Here is a 21,184-nt window from a genome sequence, read left to right as displayed (position 1 = left end):
ATCTGCGGCCCAGTCCTCTGCACACACCTCTGACGGAATAATTGGCCATTTTAGGCACATAATGAACATGCAAATGAACATAGGATGCTTTGAAGCTGAGCGAGCTATAAATAAACCCATCGATCAAACACATCGGGGCTCTTTGTCTTTGAGTGTACAAAGCTGCAGGGGTTTTGGCGTTGTCTACTTTGGATTGCGCTCCACATAAAATTGGACAAAACAATTCTAATTAGTTCCAAACTATAAAGACATTTGCTGCTTTTATAGGTGTAGGTATGCTATGTGTTATAAAGACATCATTTCAGATTCTCCTCTTATATGAGGAACTGCACGTTAGAAATATTTAATTCAAACTTTTCTTTCAAAAAGGAACATGTTTATGTTTTAATATCAAAGCCAAGCTTGTTGTCCTTCAAATCAATGTGCTTTTTATGTAATATTTATCATTGGCTTGTAGCAATGTTGGAAAACATCTTTAAAACAGAATCATAGGACTGCAGTATATATTATTTTTATTTCACTCTAATGATAAATTCGGTTAGTTCATGACAACAATCACTGCACCAACACCATGTTTTTGTATTAGTGTTGCCACATGTACGATAACTATCAATAATGCCAAAAAAGGCCAAATGCACGATAATTTCGCCCTTTCAAAGAAACCCACAATAACAGTTCAGTGATGCATCCGTCTCTAATTGCATCTCTGTGCGAGCACGGCTTGCAAGCAGCCGGATGTGCGGGCCTTTATGCAGGGCTGTGTATGGCTATTTAAAAAACAGCACCAAGCGAAAGAGTTTCAGGAGTTCTGTCATGTTGAACCTCATAAACTTCTTGAGCCATCACAGACCCGCTGGCTCTCTCTGCACCGAGTTTTCTTCACCAACCGGTGTAGATATGGGGCTTTTATTTTGAAGGGTAATAACGGAAGGAATGATTGTGTATAGTTGCCGTCTTGTACAAAGGACGGGACCTCTGTGTTGTTACATTAATATGGTGCGCAGGGCATAGTTTCACAGTTTTGCAATGTAGTGTGGCATTTTGACTCTTTATAGTTTTTGGTAAAATAAGATAATTTTAAAGCTGCAGTACGATTTTACTTTATTTTCTGTCTGGCAACACTGTTTTGTATTATCTTGTCCTTTGTCATGGGGTTGTGGCTCAGTGGTAGAATCGGTCGTCTTTCAATCAGAAGGTCGGTGGTTCGATCCCCAGTCTACACGTCAAAGTGTCCTTGGGCAATACACTGAACCCCAAAGTGCTCACGGTGGCATAGCCATCAGTGTGAATGTGATGACTGATTGACAGTTGGGCACTATACGTAGTCTATTGTCTAAAAGTTGAGGCAATGACAATAGATGTAAGATCCTCCAGAGTACCTTTATTAGTTGTTCCTCGGTCAAGGCTGGTAACCAAGGGCGACCAGGCGTTTGCCATCATTGCCCTGGAGCTCTGGAGTTCCCTGCCTGAGGACGTTTTCATCTGTTTTTATATCTTTGCATAAAACATATTTTTATAGGAAGGCCTTTTTTTAATGATTGATTGGTATTTCATGTGCTGCAGTGATTCATCTTATTTGTTCTTATTCATAAGAAACTTGCAACTTGTTTTTTTATCCTTTGTATTTTGTGAAGCACTTTTTAATCTGTCTGTTTTAATTGTGTTTGATTCCATTTATTCTGTAAGCACTTCGTAACTTTGTTATTATTATTATTACTATTATTATTATTATTATTATAAGTCCTTCTTTTGAAATGTATATATAATTGTTTTGTTGCATTCCATGTCACTTATGGTTATTTCTTTCTGTCATTTCCTCGGAGGCATGCTCGTTATAAAGCTCTTAAAACAAAAGTTAAACTCGCACAATAACAAAGCACAATTGTCAAAGGATGTTCCTATATATATATATATATATTTAAGCACTGTGAAGCAGCTGGTGCTAATTGTCCTTATAAATAGGGTAAATGAAGCCTCAGGTGTTTAGACTGCGGACCACTGGGAGAAAATATAAAATATGGAGGCACACAAACCATAAACGCACACTGAATAAATTATATGTCTTTCTGAGAGAAAATCCTCAAGGGTTCTTTCAACGCTAAAAAGCACCCTGATACATATACGTATTTATAAATACACATGCAGAGATGGTGCTACTTGAACAGATATAATCGAAACCATATAATGGTTCTGATAACACGGTGAGCCTATGCAGCCACCTCACAGATCTTTTGAATCAATAAACCACATGAGAACAGATTCTTTGTCTTTTTCAGTAAGTTTGTCACATTATCAACATCAAACAAACAAAATGCTTCAAATAACGACACATTACCGCTCTCTGCAATAAATGTTATGTATGTAAGTGGGAAGCTTATATGCGAGCTGTGAGGTAGTGTGATTTAATCAGAGTGGCTGCTGTTACATGTAGATGTGTTGCAATTAAACAAACTAACAAGAAGTCTCGAAGTGACAGTCTGGCTTCCTGAGAATAATCTTTGTGAAAAATAAAAGCAGGTGTTATCACTGTCAAATCAACACTCCACTTAAGAGACCGCCAACGGCAAATGGAAGTTAACTTACAAAGGAATGAAACAGATGTATAAAAAAAACAGATAGAAAAAGGAGAATATATGAACAATGGAATCAGAAGATCAAAGGACGCATCAGGCGAGATGAATCTAATCTCACATTAGAAAAACTACAGGCAGTAAAAGCCCCTCGTGTCTCCTGGATTCAAGGGCAGGCTGACAACTATGGATCACATTAAAGTATGGGATGACATCGCCAACGTCCAGTGTCCTACACATCTCTTCATCACAGAGCTGCACTGTCATCATCATGATAACTCACTGCAGATCATGGCTTCGTGGGTGTTGATGCCTTTACATAACAGAGAGGATGAGAGGGAAGAGGATAACCACACATTGACAGAAAAAAAAAAACTATTGGCAGGAATCTGAGGGAATCTCTTGATTTGACTGGATTGGGATGATCAGTCCAGGGTGAACCCCGCCTTCCGCCCAATGACAGCTGGGGTAGGCTCCAGCCCCCCCGCGACCCTGAACAGGATAAGCGGTATAGATAAAGGATGGATAGATGGATGTTTCATAACCAGCGAAAAAACTCCTCACAGGAGCTTTAATGGTGATATTTCCTACAATAAGTTCAACTCATGTAGTTTGAAAACTGAAGTTGATTGCTTTTGACGGTGAAAGCCTGAACAAACAAATATCGTAAAAGCAAAGTGTCTAGATTGGAGTAAATAACAGGCTAAAAAGGTTGTTGATTCAAGTTTTCATTCAGATAAAATCTTTTCCTCATTTCCCTGTCTATATTATATTTATCGGGGCCAAAGGAGGCAGTGCTTTTAATGCACTTTTATGTTTGGAACTTACAAATTATCTCGTGTATTTCATGAAAGACACTGATATTCACAGCGAGCATCGCTGGCCTTGATGAAAGTGTTTCAAATGGAAAAAGAAAAACATGCATTTGTGCGATTGCTTCTTGAGATGCTCTTAAGGAAGCCGCACTTAATTAGAGATTCTTTCTAATGAATGTCTAAGAACAAACATACTTGAGATGACCTTTGGAAATACTGTGATGGGTTTCCAATTTACCTAAACTGTGTGTTTGGACCCAAGAAACCCAAAATTAGGACAAAATACAAACTCAACAGGTTGAATTAAAGGTCTTTTTTCACTATGAGTTAACTGAGCAGACCACTGAGCAACTAACTTTAACCAGTATTAAAGAGCCTGTCTATCAGGTTTGGAGTGACGGCAGGTGCCATCTCAGTGTTTTGAATTTTGGGTTTAGGCCTTTTGGATTATGGTGTTGTGACTTCAGTATGCTTTGGGGAAATATGACATAGAGACGGTGAGAAGCTTAGGCTGCTGTATCAGCTTGTAACCAAACCCTCGCATGACAGGAGCTGCTGTGAAACCCTGTAACCAATGACTTACCAGCTAATTTAGGTGACACGTTGGAGGTTCGGTGTTTTGACAGGAGTCAGGGCTGTGAATAAACAAACTGAACCCGCAGCCTTTAAAATTAGAGCAGAGTGGCTGCTCATCCTTGTCAAAGAAGCACAAGGGACAGCGGCTCCAGGACGTGTCCTTCAGTAAATATTAGCTGTCCTCACCATCCGCAGTGACTCTTGGACTCTCATTTTCCCTTTGAAACCCTGCTGAAGAGTCGCTCCCAATACATCTTGTGCAACTCAGCCAGGTTTCAGTAATCTTGCCTTTTGATTAATAGCACAAGCGAGACAACAGTGCTTCTGATGAATGTGGAGTCCTGGGTGGATACATGTCAATATTTTGTCATATTGCACAAGGTAGGGGTGAAAGTAAGCCTTTACATAACAGTGAGATCAGTGATGTGGGAAAGCTTTGATTTACTGTCATCATTAGAACCAAACGTTTGGCCGATACTATCTGCCAATACGGGACAACAACTTGCATACTGTGTTGGCATGTTTTCCCAATATTGCAGAAATGGAAAAACTGTTTATATAATGCAGGAAAAGTCGTGTCCTCATGCAGTCTGTCCAGCAAGGCGCGCTCAGGCTCCATATTTTATAAAGGTCTCAGCATTGTCTGCAGCAAATCTACCAGACCATTACAGCTTATTAGAGGGTGGAAGGAACAAAATTTGTTGTGTATAAGAGTGTATAATAATGCTAAATTATCTTCAATAAAAGGCTGAGAAAGGAGCCTTCTGAGTACCTTTGCACAGTCATCAGAGCAAAATTGGTGTAAAATACAAATTCAGTACATTTTTTCCTCTCTAAAATCGATTACAGTCTCAAGATTCCCATATTGGTCTGGCTCTACTCATATTTTCCATTTCAGCACCAATTTTCATGTATAATTATCAGTTATCCTTTACCCTTCCTGACAGCTGCATGAGGAGAGCTGCTCCTGTAGGCCGAGGCACAGAGAGTGATGAAACCACTGTGATCTGAAACTTCCCTGACCCCATCAGCTTTCAACAAATGGGCCGGTGCTGCTGCCTACAGCTATGTCCCACATCTGTTTTTCTGCTGCATCTGTCTTCATTCAGCCGTAATAAGGGAGGCAAGCGGTGCCATGTACTCGGTGATATAAGTATTATTAGCAGATGCCCCTGTCGGAGACAGAAGCGTGGAAAAAAATCAATGAAAAAAAGTGACAACATCCTTGATCCCAGTGCAGATTCAGTGTGCTACATCCTAATTCATGAAGATTTCCAATGATCGAGTTCTGTGAAACATCGATTTGTACACTACAAACAGACATATGAATCCTCAGTGCCATTACTCCAGGCAGAAGGCCTTTTGAATGCCTCCTATTAAAATAAGGCAAATTGAGTCATGGAGGCACCATTCATTCCTCTTCCAAAAAGCAATTTCATTGCATTCTTTCAAGTATTATTCCATGAACCTGGCCTTGTATCGCTCTATTCTCTGCATCGTGTCGGACATTAATTCTCTTACTGACCATTGAAAATGGCAGAATGATGACTGGCAACACTGAGTGTATGCAAACCGATCGTTTTCAAGGCCGGGGATATGTTGCTCTCTTTCATTTCTTTCATGTAATGGCTTCTTTGCCCTTATTTTGCCTTTTTTCTCGACTGTGATAAGGCAGTTGTCATAAATATCCATTTTCAGAGAAATAAACACCCGAACCCGGTGATAGCGTATAAGCTTGTCTTTTCATGGTGTCAATTTACACACACCAAAGACAGTCACACTGCCTCTGTAATGACTATGTGTGTGTGTGTGTGTGTGTGTGGCTGTTCTTAGTAAAAAGAAAACAATCTGATCCTGCATCAACTGATCTGATACACAGCAGATGAGCTCATAATCTGGATAGATTGAACTGGAACATTAATCTCCTCTGCCCTCAGTGCTCCAGAATCCAGCGGGAACATTTAACACGTCGACACAGCCAGGAGATTGTATGTTCAAAAATTCAGAATCAGACGTCAGAAAAAAATCATTTGAGGTGCATTCTCTCTCTAAATTAAAAAGATTAAACAGCCGGGAAAGGTCACCCGCCTTTAAGTCGGTCGCAAATAAATCAATCTGTGAATCTAATTTTGCAGAAAAACCTCTTTAATCAACAGACAGAACGATGTAAACAGACTCCAACTTCAGATTCGACCTGCACATTCGACCCTGCAGCTGACAATGGTTTGGACGCCCTTGCAAACTTAATGATCCACAGGTCTGGATTTTAATGAGGAGCTTGTTCTTTGGCGCTGCTGTCGATGACAACGCCAGGTCTCGTACAGAGGTCGCAGCATTAATGGCGCCACAGAGTCATTAAAAGAAAGCGAGAATGCACAGGAGGTTTCGATGCCCTTTTTTCTGTACACAGGCTGATCTCATTGGAATGCCTCTCCGGTGGGGAAAGACACAAACACATCACTAAGGTAGCAGGTCTCCGGAGGGTGGAAACTGTGATGCTTCATGAGCATGTTTTTCTTGGCAGAGCCCAGGGGAGCCGTCCACAAAGAGTTTGTTGTGCTGAGACGCAAGGGAAGCAGCGAACAACAGACGCACTGTAGTTCAACAAGCCCTACTTTTATAGACAGCCTAATTACAGATGTTCATTATCGCTGTGCAGCATATGTGCCTGTTTTTCAGCAAAATATAAGATGTAACTTGGCTTTACAGTGGTTTAAGTACAGGGTATGCAGAGGTAAAACAAAAACAAAAAAATTCTGTTCTGAAGTTGTTCTTATTTATGTTTTTTGAAAATCAAGAGCCAAAAACGAATTAAAACTATGCCAAAACAACATACATACAATATATCCACCTGCGTAAGGGAATCTGAGATCATAAACATAATGTGCACACCATTCTCAAAGAAACACTGATGTTTAATAGCATATGTGTGTTAAATTTTCTTCTTACGACATCCAAGCTGGATTCATTACATGAGAAAAAAGATATCAGATCCTCATTCGAACTCAAACTTCTCTACTTTCACGTTTAAAAATAAAAGTGCTTAGGATGATTGAGTTCATGTTCTACTCTCTGCACCCAGTACATCTCAACTACAGGCATTGGTTTCAGGGAGAATGTGAGGGACATGTCCCCATCAATGTCAAATGTGTATTGATTTTTCCCTCTCATTGATAATTCAAAATAAAACAAAATTGTGATCATTCATCCACAAGAGGCTAACTCACTCTGCTCTCTCTTTCTGTCAGATTGTATCACTGCACCTTACTGCACAACCTAACCTGCGTTTTTCAGAAGAAGACATAGTTGAAAAAAGTATTTATCAAAATTGGTTGGGGCACTGGTTTAGTCGGTAGAGCAGGTGCCCCATGTACAGAGGCTACAGTCCTTGACGCACTGGTCGCAGGCTCAACTCCTTTCATGATTGTAAACTTGAAGTGATCATCTCAATGATTTTAATTCAAATAAATGAGTGGTGGATTGGTGGAAAAAATCTCAAGCGTCAAGTGGCGCGTTTTCCATCACCCAGCAGTGGTTGGTCTGCCAGAGAGGGTAGGCGGAGCTAAGTGGCTGCTTTTCCAGTCTCTGCAAGTGTTGTGAGTAAACAGTAATCTACTATGGCTGAACAAACAAAGAAAAGATGGATGACTACAGATACAACTTCAACAATAAGTGAAAATCCAAAGAAAAAGAAACAAACTTGACGCTCAGATGAAGCAAACAGTCTAAAAAGGAAAGCGACCATCAGCGAGGAAAATCAAGAGTTACAACCGGAGCCAACCGTGGACGTCACACATGCAGCACTGTCTGGATATCTGGGAAGTGTGCTCCCGCAATTACTGTTTATCGCCATAGGTGCCGCCAAAGAGAACGACACTGAGATCTTCGAGATTACCACTTTAAAGTCTTTTGTTGGACTTGACCTGTAAACATAAGAATTTGATGATTTCATCTTGCACTACCACGGAGCAGGAATCTTTTCACTATTTTTCAAAGGATTATTTTAAAGGATGATCAGCTGAATAACTGGCAACATACATAACTGTAAATTTAACCTAACAGAGAAAGAACTAATTCATCTAAAAGATACTCAGCAGTATGACTGATTGGAAACATAACTGTCACTTGCCGCCCTACAGGAGACAGCTGAATAACACATTTCCGCAGTGTGAGGCTTGAGGCAAAGGCAGACACGAGCAGCAAGCATGCAGATGAGATCATTAATACAGTACAGGTAGTCAAGCAGCAGCACTGTAATTATGAAAGTGAGAGTGCTATTCTAGGTTCTCAGATATTAATCATTAATAACATTTTGGCAGTAATTATAATGTATATTCAGCTTTATAATCCTGATTAAAAGCATAACAGATGGTGTAGTTTTGCCCTTCCCATCCCCCGTCACGTGTAGCGAGCATGACATTAGATCTTGTTGTGTTTGGAATGCTAACTTTACGACTTTCACATTATAGCCGTTTAGCCGTCTAAATTACGGCTGCAGAGAAGGATTATTTTGATTATCAATTAATCAGTCAGTCTTCTCTACTGGAAGTTACCTGTTTGGACTAATGTGGTAACTGTGTGTGTTTATAGAAAATGCATTTCCCAGGTGAGCTTTTGATTTGTTTTCATTTTGACAACAAAAATGTCCAACCGTATGTTTTTTCGCAACGACAACCGGTATGATGTAATCTAACAAAAGCAGCTTATACCAAATAATGAAACAAAGGCTGTGTAAAACTTTGATTCTTGTTTCCCAACTTCATGATGCAACTGGGGAGTGGACGAAGCGGTAAAACTGTACAGTAAGTAGTAAATAAAAAAATGAAAAGCTCTATCACGGTCGGTTTATTGGGAGCCAAATGTCTGAAGGTTTTCTAAATGTATGATCTCCCAGATAATTGGATGTGCTGAATGCAATGAAACCACTTGCTTGATGCGCCGCAACCTTAGCCCTGATTGTCTCCGCTAGTGGCAATTGCCTGCTGCAGAGATTGCTCGCCTTCATGCACACATTTCCCTCCACAGATTGGACAGGCTTTTGTGCACCACTTAATTTTCAATCAGATCCGATCCTGGCTAAGTTGCCAGGCCTTGCGAGGGGTAAATGGTGGGTCATATGCTCTCCCCAGTGCTAATGAGAAGCTTCAGTCAACACATGGCTGTCATTTTTTATCCTGTCGTCCGCAGCAGAGGCACAGAGAAGGTACGGCTGACAAGGCCTGTCCATTTCCAGCAGAGACCCATTCAACTGGGACCAGAACCAATAATGGCTCAACTTCTTTGCATATGGGTGTCAATTCTAAAGCAATCATTTCCAATGGCTCTAAGTTTAAGCTTGCCCAGGGGACTAATTGTCTGTCCAAATCCATATGAAGCAGAATCTTGTCAGTGATCATGAGCTGCCCTGAACCTGACTGCTGACGGCACATGGCCACAGTAAGACATCACACAGACATTTGAATAAAGTAGAAAATAGTACAGCGATTGCTCAAACATGAACCACTGGAACTGCTACATCGTATTCCACTGTAGCGCTATTATTCCAACTTTCAAAGTATGTTACAGGATATATTAAGTTATGAATTGCTTGCAATATCATACAGTACCCCAGAGAAGTGTAAATATGCAAATCTACTATATAAACGCGTCTCAGCGTTATCACCGACACATTGTTTTCTCAATATTTGCACATTCTGTGTTTAATCAGCAGTCGTGTTGCAGAGGACTGGAGGGTACGGCTTCGGTTTTAGATCAGCTGAACACATACGAGTCCAAAATAAGATGACCTGCACATCTATAATTAAAACTAGATTTGCACTAACCGCTTGGCCACAGAATGTAAGCGTCTGATAAATGATGTAAATAGACCATCAGTGACCGGCTGATCGCCATTTCATTAGCTTCTGTATATCTAACAACAAAGAAAGTATGAGCCAATTTGTAGCAGTCAGCCGAGCATTAGCGGAGCCAGCAAGTCATCCATCTGGTGATGACAGTTCATTTATGGCACTGTGTTTGGAATTTAACAGCCTATGGTCATAGATTACAACCAGTTTTATGTATTGGACAGAGGGAAGACCTTATGCTGCGGTGATGACAAGCTTTCCGCGGAGGAACGGTGGCAACAACTAGGGCCAGATTTACGGTAGCTTGTGAGGTGTTTGTGCCAGTTGTTCATGTGCACATGTGACACATTGAACCCCAAACACATGTGCATTATTTATGAGGCACCAGGCTAAAGTCTCATTTTAAGAGTGTCTGCGGGATTTGCCTCTCAGTGCATCTTAAATCTGAACATTAGAGACAGAAATAAAGTCGTTAGGTTTTTGTTGACGAACACTTTATGATTACTGTGGCGCAAATTAATATTGCACTCACCATTCACTTCTGCAGTGACATGCTGCATTGTGAAATGTGAAGGAGAGCAACACTGCAACACTAGAGGACATTAGGAAGTTAATGCGTTTTGATTGGCCCTATTTTAGCCAATATAAATATAATTATCCTTGCAATAAGTAGTCTTTTGACAGAATCATGTCATCTCTATCAAACACAGAGTACACCTGAGGCCGGCGGTAGAGTCATTAGTTTGTCAGGCAGTAGATCATAAACCAAAGTATTTGGAAATGAGAAATTTGACCGGTGGATGTAAGAGCAGAGGATAATAAAAGTTTGTACCAATTTTCAGGCAAATGCCTCTCAAGAGCTAGAGCAAATGGTGACGAAACACGTTAGGCATCATCTGGAGACCATGAACGTCTACACACGCTCTCATGGCAATCCATCCAACAGTTACTACGTGTCCGTTTGACCAAAGTAGTGGACTGACCAACATTGCCATCCCTGAGGGAAGCCGTTAGCGTAGCTTCAAAGTATTAATTTGCTTCTTGGCCCACTGCATGACTATCTTACAAACTTAATTGAAATCTGTTAAGTGGATATTCTCGGAAATAACAGAGAGTAACAGACAAAGACACAAGTGGGACCCCAAACATTCCCTCCTCCGCGGAGGTATCTAATATAGGACTAAAGGAAATTCATTATTATGCTGTGATAATGACTACATATCTCCATATTGCGGGGTAAATTGAACCCATTACCTAGAGGACAAATAATCAAGTGACACATTTAACATTCCACTGAGGGCATATTCCATTTTACCCACTAATAACCCCGCAATCATAATTACATCTAGATTTGGTGTTAAGCTCTATTACATTTGCTCAATTATCCATTTCCTCTGATTACCACGGTGCCTTTTGTTGCAACAAAGGATAAATTCTCTGTAGCTGTGTATTATTAAAGCAACCCCTCTGTATTCATATGCAACGATTTAAAACGGTAAAACAACACGTTTAAAATTCACGGTTTTATTTCTACAATTATTTGAAAGTGCATGGAGGAAGGCAATGCCTTTAACAGAGATTGTTTTAATTGCTCCAACAGGTTCCTGTGTCCTCTCCCTGGAGCTCTCGTCCAACGAGAAATTGATTACATATCAGTCACAGTAAAAAGAAGAAACGTCTGGACTGAGCAGGGGATGAGATGAGAGGGGAAAAAAAGGTCCTTGTGTTTTTCTTCATTCCTCCTTTTGGCTCCTGTTGATCTGGTATTGATTGCTTGACATTGGTCAAATATCCCACTCTGCATTGCGGATAGATGCTGATTGGGTGTATAGGAGGTGGGTGGCAAGGGGGAAGTCTGACAGGGCAGGACACATGAGGAGCTGATTAGGCCTGTCACCCACCCAGCATGTATCATTGATCTGAATGTCTTTTTATGTGATCGGGATGAAACAGACTCTTTTGGATTTTTAGCACGGGCTTATACGGTTTTCCTTCACAGGCTTCTTAATGTATGCCAAATCACGAGGTTTGGTTTGAAGATGGTTTATATGCTGACTCCTGTGAAGTGTCGGGAATAGTTGTAAAAAGCTTCTACGTTTTCCTCCATGCAGCGAGGCTTCACCTCTAAATCGAACATTTCAGTAGTGTAAGACGGTGTTCTCGGTGTTTTGTTTTTGTTTTGGTTTGTTTCGTCTTCCAATCCAAGGATGTTGCACCCAAAACTCTCAGTAAGGAGGACCACAGAGAGTTTCATCAGCAACAGTATATAGATCCAAAGCTACTCCCAGTCTCGTATGAAGTTGCTTTTCAAAGTTAACAAGTGAGCTAAGGCACCCTGTCGAATCAATGCAGTGCCTCAGTCAATCGCTCATGAATATTATGACTGTGCATGCTGTCTGTGAGCAGTCTGCCACTATTACCCTTCGCCTTGAATTGAAGAAGGGTTCAGACAGTCAGGGGCTCCTACTTTACTGATGTCTAGCTTTACAAAAGGGAGAATTGCCTTGTTTCCAGGGACTAAGAATAATTGGCGTGTTTATACAATCAATGGTGGAGAGCAGTCAACCTTCTCTGGGGAAATATGAACACTACAGCACTACCACCTGCTCCTGCCTCTACACCGAGCTGTGCATTTCACTAAGAGCTATATGACTGCTATCAGACTGTGTGCCTTGTTCTTTATGTTGCACATTAGACACGACTGCATTTGTCAATATTTCATGTCATTGGTTCTTGTGTGTACTGTAATGTCTTTTTGTGTAGCTACATTATGTCTAAGAGGTGTTCTTATGGTATTTCATGTAAAGCATTGGGAGAATTTGGACATGAAGTATCTACATTTGTGGTACAGCATGCATCTCCCTCAGAATGGCACTCATTTTGCTGCAAACATCACATGCACTCCTCTAATTACAATGCTGCTCTTCGTGTGTGTCCCTGTACAGTACTCCCACGTAGAGCCACCAAAATCATTATTTTCTCTATGACAAGTTGAAATGTAGATGTTAGAGTGTATATAATTTTACTGGGAACACTTTACCTCCTATGTCCAGTCCTTGTGCCAAGTTAAAGAGCAGCTCCAGTCATGTTTTAAGATGTATAAAATGCTCTGCTTGAAATAATAAATTTAGTTTTTTTTTTCTGCAAAAATACATTTAATTACCTTGTAAAAATCCCCCCCAAGGCATCTCCTCCTTCTCCCTCATTAAAAATTCCTGAATCTGCATAGGCCCCGCCCACTATGCACATTTCCAACCGCCCCCTCCGTTGCGAAAACAAAAAACGTCTCTGACATCATTTGGTGGCTACTTGTTGAAACTTAGCTCGCTTGAAATGTAGCAATTAGCAGTCAGTAGTGAGTTTGCAAAAATGACGATGACAGTTGACATCACCACACAATTGATACTGCCAATGTCCGAAGTAACGTTACTAATCATAACTTTACTGCACAACTGGCTAGCGCATCGCCAAAGTGGTTGCCATAGGTTACGCATAATGACATGCATAGCATCACCCCGTCCATTAACGGGATTGGCTCCTTAGGTTTGTGACGTCTCAAACCTGCCAATCTGAAAACGTGTTGTTCAGCCTGTCCTTGGTACACTGCAGTTTAAAAGCAGACAGGCCCAGCCATGGAGATGATGCTGATGTTGTCCCTGATATGTCTTGTAGCACACGAAGAACACCACATGGAGATGTTCACAAGGTTAAACACTTGATTTTCACTGGAGGGGGTCTTTAAGTATCTAGGTTTGCGCATCCATCTAAGAATGGCAATTGTTTTGCTGCAAACATCACATGCACTCCTATAATTACAAAGCTGCTTTTCGAGTGTGTCTCTGTATAATACTCCCACGTAGAGCCACCAAAATCATTATTTTCTCTATGACAAGATGTAATGCAGAATGTATATCATTGTACTGGGTACACCTTTACCACAGAAGTGATATAATTTTTTTTGCAACTACTTAACTTGTGACTTTTAGATATGCTTCCTGTTCCCTATTTCCAGTCCTTGTGCTAAGTTAAGATAACCAGCAGCCCGCTGTAGCTTCACATTTAACCGAGAAATACGAGAGTTGAAAAAATTACAAACTATTAAGTCCACAAAGTATGTTTTCAATCTCAGAACCAGTCCCATATTTTAGTTTTCATTTCTTCGAAATAAGTCAAACACAACATAATGATTGATTTCTTCGTCGACTCTATTCAATGCATTTATAAGATTATTATCCTTTTTTCTCTTTAGTTTAAGAGTACTGATGTATTTTTTAAATCTTTTAATACACCATTTAGATCTGGGGATGGAAATGATATGTTGTGAGCCAAAATGAAGTCCTTTACTTTCTCAAAGCACAATATTAGAAAGGCTCCTTTTATTAGTGGCTGGTTAACTGCCAGGGAAGCTGTTGATGGCCGTTTCCTAGTCTCTCACTCATATATGTTTTAGTTATTCCTCTTTTTCTGCTTTAAAAAGTATTTTTCATTCTCCTTAATTTCCATATTCCTTCAGGCCATGAGTAACCCTGCTGCAGTCCTGTGCAGCTCAGTGGGTCAGTAATGGCTCTAATACTGCTCACGGCTAAGCATTTGTGTCCCATCGGGGTACCTATAGTGAAACTGCGTGTGTTGGATGACGGCGTAAGGTACGCTTTGTAGGTCATTTTCCTTCATTCAAGTTTAAATATACCACAGGCAAATGTTACCTTACTTTTTAAATCAGAAACAGCTTCTTAGATAGCACACAAAATGCTTACTTTCTATGAGGGATACTCCTGCAGAAGCTTGCTGCAGATTTACATTTTGAAGATTTATATAATGTAGTTTTGTCGCATTATCTTTAGTGCCTGTCCTAACTTCATTAAATCACATCCCACAGGTTACAGGGGGAAAACGGCCTTGCATACATTGCATACATTGGCATACAGCATCCACCGGACCGCACACATCCTCCATTAGACAAAGGTCACGCAGATAGCTCTTACCTTTATAGAAGCACTCCTCGCTGTGCATGATGGTAATCTTGTGTCCTCTGAGACAGGAGGCCCGGTGGAGCTCGCAGTGGTTCTGGTACAGCTTCCCATCTGAGCCGCACACGGGTTTATAGTGCGGTTTGCAGTGATCCAAGCACTTACACTCGCCTTGGCCGGTCTCATGGTTGACCACACAGTGACGCCCCAAGCCACAGTACTTGTGTTCACATGGACCGGGAAAGCCAGTGTGTCCCATAAAGCCTGCAGGAAACACACAAGAGACAAAATAAAGACATTTTTTTACTTAAAAAGAGGACTCTTAAAGAGAACTTATTTTAGCTGTGCAATCAATTTTCTATTATTCTAATGTGTTTTTGAATCACGTTGGTAAAGTTTGTTTTGTTTTAAAAATTGTTAACACATTTTAATGTAATTATTTTTTGGAGCCTCTCCTTCATCCTTAAACAAACAAGCCGTTTTACCATTCAAATGTTAGACCTTAGCAATGATTGGCTGACAGTATTTGGAGTGACAGCATAGCCCCTCCCCCACATGGGATCGCACATAAAGGGGGAGCCGCCGCACTGCACTGTCACTCCACAGTTGTAGACAACATGGCTACTCTAGGATCAGTTATTCAGCCTTGAATGTACAAGCCAGAATCACCAGGAGGTATCGGAGTGGTATGTTGAAATCTTGACAACGACTTGACAACAAGCTCGTGCAAGAAGGCAGCCTGAGGTGAATGACGGTGAATGGCGATTGGTCGATTTCAGCGAAAGCAAAGCTCTAAGTAGAAACCTGCAGCCGTTCTGAATGGCTCATTTCAGAGGCGACCTTTTTAAACATGTCATTCTGGAAAAACACGGAATTATGCAGTTTTCACTTTTTCACTGTGAACAATAAACACCCAAACATGTGAAACCCATGAAAACATGAGAATATCCATTTAAAAGATACAGCCCCTTTAAGATCTCAGATTAGGTCAGTACTATCTTGTGAGTAGGGGTCACAACTGGCCATTGCTTCATTTTAAAGGGTCAAAAGATAAAAACTTATAGAATTCCAAGCATATACTACATTAACTCTTCACTGTTCATTCATACCCTTCACCTTGCCATGACTTGAAGTGAATAAACACACCACAGAGAGAGGAGAGCGCAGTTTGCAGCAACAAACACCTTCTCACAGAAAGTGACCTTTATAATGAAGAGGGCATCACACATCATGGAGAATTCATTTAATCCAAGGGCTGAGGAGTTGAGGGTTCGGAATGAAAAGGAAAGCTAAATCAAATGTGAGGAAAGTGTCCTTGAGCAAGACATTTTCATTCCCAGCATTCAGTTCTGGGGTGCACTTCTGCAGCACACCCTGAACTCCGACCACTGTATGGAGCAGGCAAGAAGAAACCGAGGAATTATCAATGGGGGATTAGAGGAGAGGCAGGAAAAATAAGATGCCAAACATTGCAGTGTGTATGTTTGGGAAGTTGGAAGGAAAAATATTCTGTGAGAAAGATTTCACTTATGTGAGGTTTTATGAGAATAAGCGTTTCCTTTAAAAAGCGATCGATGTGATGCTCTCAGAAGAGACGACTCTGTTGTGCTCTTCCATTTGAACACTAACAAGTCTCCACAGTTCACAGGTCAGTCTGTACAGTAACCCGTGAACCACGCCAAATATATCTGCTTTCAAACTGCAGCTTACTCGCTCTCAAATTGCCCTCCTGAAGGAATGGAGGAGTGTGATGAGCAGAGAGATGGTTGTAAAAAAAGAAATCACAACCATTAGAGTGAAAGCCTCTCAAAGCTTACATACGGTTATGAACATAAGGCATCGCTGAGTATGATTACAGGTTTGTCCACTGCTTATTGTGAAAAGGTCACTGTATTCACAAGTGTCCGTGTACTGTCCTTTAGAAAACTGCCAATGCAATAAGATTACAATAAAAATATACGTCTCATCTTTTCCTTTTTTATAACATGACATGCTGAGCTTTTTTAATGGCTGCAATGAAAGCTGCAAAGTTCACACCTCATGAGCACACATCCTCACACGCAGACAAAGGCTCGCTCCAGCTCGGTGTTGATGGATGGAAGCTCTGACACAACAGACGCTGCAGCACCGCCGCAAACAGCCTCATGAAACTGTCTTATGAATTATTTTTTAATGAAGACAAAATAAATCAAATAACACGCCTGATGCATATTAAGCAAGCGACATATGCTTTATCACGATGAAAGAATTACGCAGAGAAGACGAGCCTGGAAAAAAGACACGAGTTTGACAGTTTGAGAAATTAGATCCGTGTAACTTCTAAAAAAAATTGTCTTTTGATTTTACATAACTGCCGAATAATCATCAACCATGACGGATCATTAACCAACTCTGCGGCTTTAGCACATGCTACAATTAACCATGCCATATTATTTTCTCCAGAGATAGCAGAGACTTCAACCCTAATATTAACTCTTCCTCTGTAAGCTGTACAACACAATCACTGTTAAATTTAACAGCTAACACGAGCTAACTCCATGGCTTTCCTTAGGGGGACCGTTTAGAGAGTTGAACTGATGATCGTGATCGAGGAAAATGTGGGGAGTAGAGAGTGGGGGATGATCGGCACGCTGCGATCAGTGTGTCGAGGACTGTAGCCTCTGTACATGGGGCACCTGCGCGACCAACTGAGCTAAACCAGCGCACCAGTTTTGCACAATTGTAAAGTTAAATGACTGCATTCAAAAGGGATGTATGACGGTCTCGCAGAGGTGGGGCTAGAAACAGCTATTCACTGAGCTAACTTCATGCCCTTCCTGCCATTTTAAATGAATACAGGTTATATGCAATTAAATCTGAATATGTCTAACATTATATCATAACAGCAGAACCATTGCATGGGCTAACCTTGCAGTGTGCAACCGCACAGGGCCTCGAACCTCTAAAGGGCCTCGCACAGGGTCCGCTTTAAAAGTAGCCCAATTCTGCAGGAAAACCGCAGACCTGGCAACCCTGGCAACCCTGGCGTTGCATCCTGCTTTTTCCCCCTTTTAATTTATATAATAATTTAACTACTGTTGTTGACCCACCTTGATTCAGACACTAAATTCCCGTTTGTCAATTCCATTACGCATACTCAAAAATCTAACCTCACAAATGATTCCATTAAGTAGTGCGTGCTCCATCTCGGTGCTCACTGCCAGGACGAAGGAGAAGGGGAAACAATGGCGGGCTGCTTGGGAGCGCGACAGATTTCGTCGGGTGCTGAGAAAATAATCTAAAAAAGGGAGAATTTAATAAGCCACTGTGAGGATCGCTGGATAGATTTGTCAACACTTCCGGAGATGTGGTGGCTGAGCAGGTGCGTGAAGCTAGCGGGCATTCGTGTCAACGAGCAGGGCCTTGCACGTCAAGTTCGCACAGGGCTGCACGCCCTCCCTGCGACGGCTCTGCATAAAGGAAACCTTAAGCCAAAAAGATATGTGTTTGACATTGTATTCATAAATCAATATTTGCACAATGTCCATACATTTTTCATCCATATTGTCTCCTGGAACCTGAGGCAAGGTTATCATTTTAATGGTTTGTTAAATCCTAATTTCTTGTCAAATAAGGGTTGCAGAGGAGAAATAAGGGTGGTCATTCGAAGAGGCATTTTTCACTGCCCAACAATGTCACAATACACGTAAGGGAAAACCTGCTCCAACACATATTATGCACATGATAATCTATCATAGGACACTGGGTTGCACGGTGTTCAAATAAACTGTAAAAATGTAATGGAAAAATAACATAACTGAGGAGCTCACTGAGTCAGACAGGCATTCACAAACTTTACTCTCACATCGCACACACTTTGTATTCACTTCTGACAAATAAATATCGACTAGAGAGTGGTGCCTCGCTGCATTAATTACAATCTATGATGCATTTGGCTTTGAGCAGAATGGTTTCCTGATATATTAACTCACACCAAAGCCGAGTGTTCGCAGATACGCCTCAGCAAATGGTTATAGCAATGCATTAGGGAGACGGCTTTGCTTCACATTGTGGAGTTACTATCACAGTCTGCCTTAAAAACCAAATCCCAAAGAGTAAACACTTGTTTTTCTGCACTATTTCTATATCCACAGAGCCTTGGGAGACACTGTGACCTCCTAAAAGCCACATTCATTCCGTCATTAACATCACGAAGAAACAAGGTGATATTAAATCCTTAAATTTCACATTAAAGGGTTTCAATTAAAATGTGTTCATGAATATCAGAGCCAAGTTTCAGCTGTTGGACGACAGGGTAAATAAACTGAAGAGTTAAGCCTCATTCACATCCCCAGCATCTCCCCACACGCAGGCCGGCATTATCCTCTAGCCGTCACAGAGGATTTAGACGAGATACGAGTGTGTACACTGTGACCTGATTGGAGCCAGTCAATTTGCTAGTTTATTAAATCCCCGCGGTGCCCTGGCATAATGATTATTTAGTGAATTTGTGTCGCACAGCCAGGCATCCTCTGCCACCAGCAGGGTCGGCGAAGGGCGCAGTCATTTGTTATCAGTATGCACATCCAACGGTCCGGTCATCAGCTGACATCTGAGACAAATGAGGGATTGTGCTCGCGCCGTTCATTTATTGATGACCTATTACTTTTGCAGAGCATGGGCAGAAATACATGATGCTCAGTGTGATCCACAGGGTTGTAATAAAAACCTTTGACAGTATGATGCGTTACATTAGTATGAAAGATGATGATGTTGGCTGCGCTGACAGTTGTGCACGCTGGCTGTATACAAGAGAAGCTTGTTTGAACCCATTTAGATACCAGAAGCTGTTAGTGCAGTTAGATTATTATTCAGACTGCAGCAGAACAAAAACACTGCAGCAACAAGAGGTTAAAAGGAAACGAGAAAGCAATCTTAGCAACAAACAGGCTTTCTTTTAAATTAAGGACTGCTTTTGAGATTTCAGTAATCACACAAAACATGGATTTGACGTGAGCCAATTTGGTGATATTTTAGGGCCTTACTCACTTTTTAAAGTCTTGTTGAAAAGATAAAGAGACTATCAAAATGTTGTGATAGTGAAGTGTTTATAGTGGAGTGAACTACAGGCCTGTGTTTGTGGTCTACAAGATATGATACCGAGCAGGGTGGAACAAAATATCAATTCGGCAATATACCGTCGTCCTGACTCGTGCGATACGATCATCCATAGGCCTGTGAAGGTTCTCAGTCATCCAGGTCATGGTAATTCTAAGCTTAATCAAAAAGGCAGATGGACTTGGTTGAAGGTCTTGAAGAAGTTTCACCTCTCATCCGAAAGGCTTCTTCAGTTCTGACTGGTCAACAAAGACCAGCTGCCTTTTGGATTAAGCTTAGAATTATCGATAGGTTGTCGCCAACTATCTCAGTTTGTGTCCAATTTTCTGAAAGTGACACCAAATTGCAGTGAATAAATACATAAATCCTGCACTTTACCATTTTAGAGCCATTTTGGACTCTTCCGATAATTAGATATGGTCATGTATCATTATATGATTGTCTTGCAATATATCAATTATCGCAGAATCGCTGTATCGTGCCATTATCGTTATCATGGGTCACGTATCGCGTATCATATCATGACTTACCCTGCTATTTCCATCGCTAGTACGGAGGGTTTAAAAAAATCACAGTTATCCATTTATTTCTTTTTAAAGATTGTTTTCCTGGCCTCTTCCTTTGATGATACGACAGGTAATAGAGTCTGAAATATGGGTAGAAAGGGTGGGGATGACATGCAGCAAAGGGCAGAGGGTCGGAGTCGAACCCAGGGCCGCTGTGTCGAGAACTGACCCTCTGTACATGGGACGTGCGATTTAACCGCTGAGCAAAACCAGAGCCCTCAGTTAGTCATTGTTGAGTAGATTACGATGGTGTGACTCTTCACGCTACTCAATGATATTCAGATATAGTCATAGACTGCTGCAGATGACTCCCGTTAAAAACCTCAGGATCATTAAACACAGAAGGAATCCTACAACTTTAAAAGAATCTGAGCTAATGTTAGCGGCTGCTTGCATTTGACATGCTGCCCAGGACATGTGTCAAACTGAAGATATGTGTATCACACCTGCAAACCTGCTCTAACTTGTTTGTTAAAATTTTGTAATATCGCCTACAAATCAGTAAAATAAAAAACAAAATTAACCTGAATTGTCTCATTAAAAACAAAGCAGGCAGAAAATGTCCCGGGTGCAGGTAAAATGTTGACCTTTACTCAGAGCGTGTAGGCAACATTAAGGTCCTGACATCTGTGACTCCGGTGTGCATCATCTGAAGGGCATCAGCCCTGGATGCATGCATAATGAGGTGAACACAGTGCAAAAGGAGAACAGGAGTACTTCAACATGGCTGACATGATCACAGAT

General features: G+C 41.1%; 1 protein-coding gene across 1 annotated transcript in view; it reads right to left on the bottom strand.

Moving 5' to 3' along the window:
• Positions 1-21,184, bottom strand: part of fstl5 (follistatin-like 5) — a 199,686-nt gene that overhangs the window by 115,211 nt on the left and 63,291 nt on the right. Inside the window, exon 4 of the mRNA XM_069670589.1 lies at positions 14,793-15,041. Coding sequence (XP_069526690.1) covers positions 14,793-15,041 — 249 coding nt within the window. The remainder of the gene's footprint in view (positions 1-14,792; positions 15,042-21,184) is intronic.

Source organism: Semicossyphus pulcher, unplaced genomic scaffold, assembly GCF_022749685.1.
Source record: "Semicossyphus pulcher isolate SPU_LCO1_2020_fin unplaced genomic scaffold, fSemPul1.0.p SCAF_2, whole genome shotgun sequence".
In the NCBI taxonomy this organism is placed as follows: domain Eukaryota; kingdom Metazoa; phylum Chordata; class Actinopteri; order Labriformes; family Labridae; genus Semicossyphus; species Semicossyphus pulcher.
Note: the sequence above shows the minus strand (reverse complement) of the source record. Positions and strands in the feature narration are given on the sequence as shown.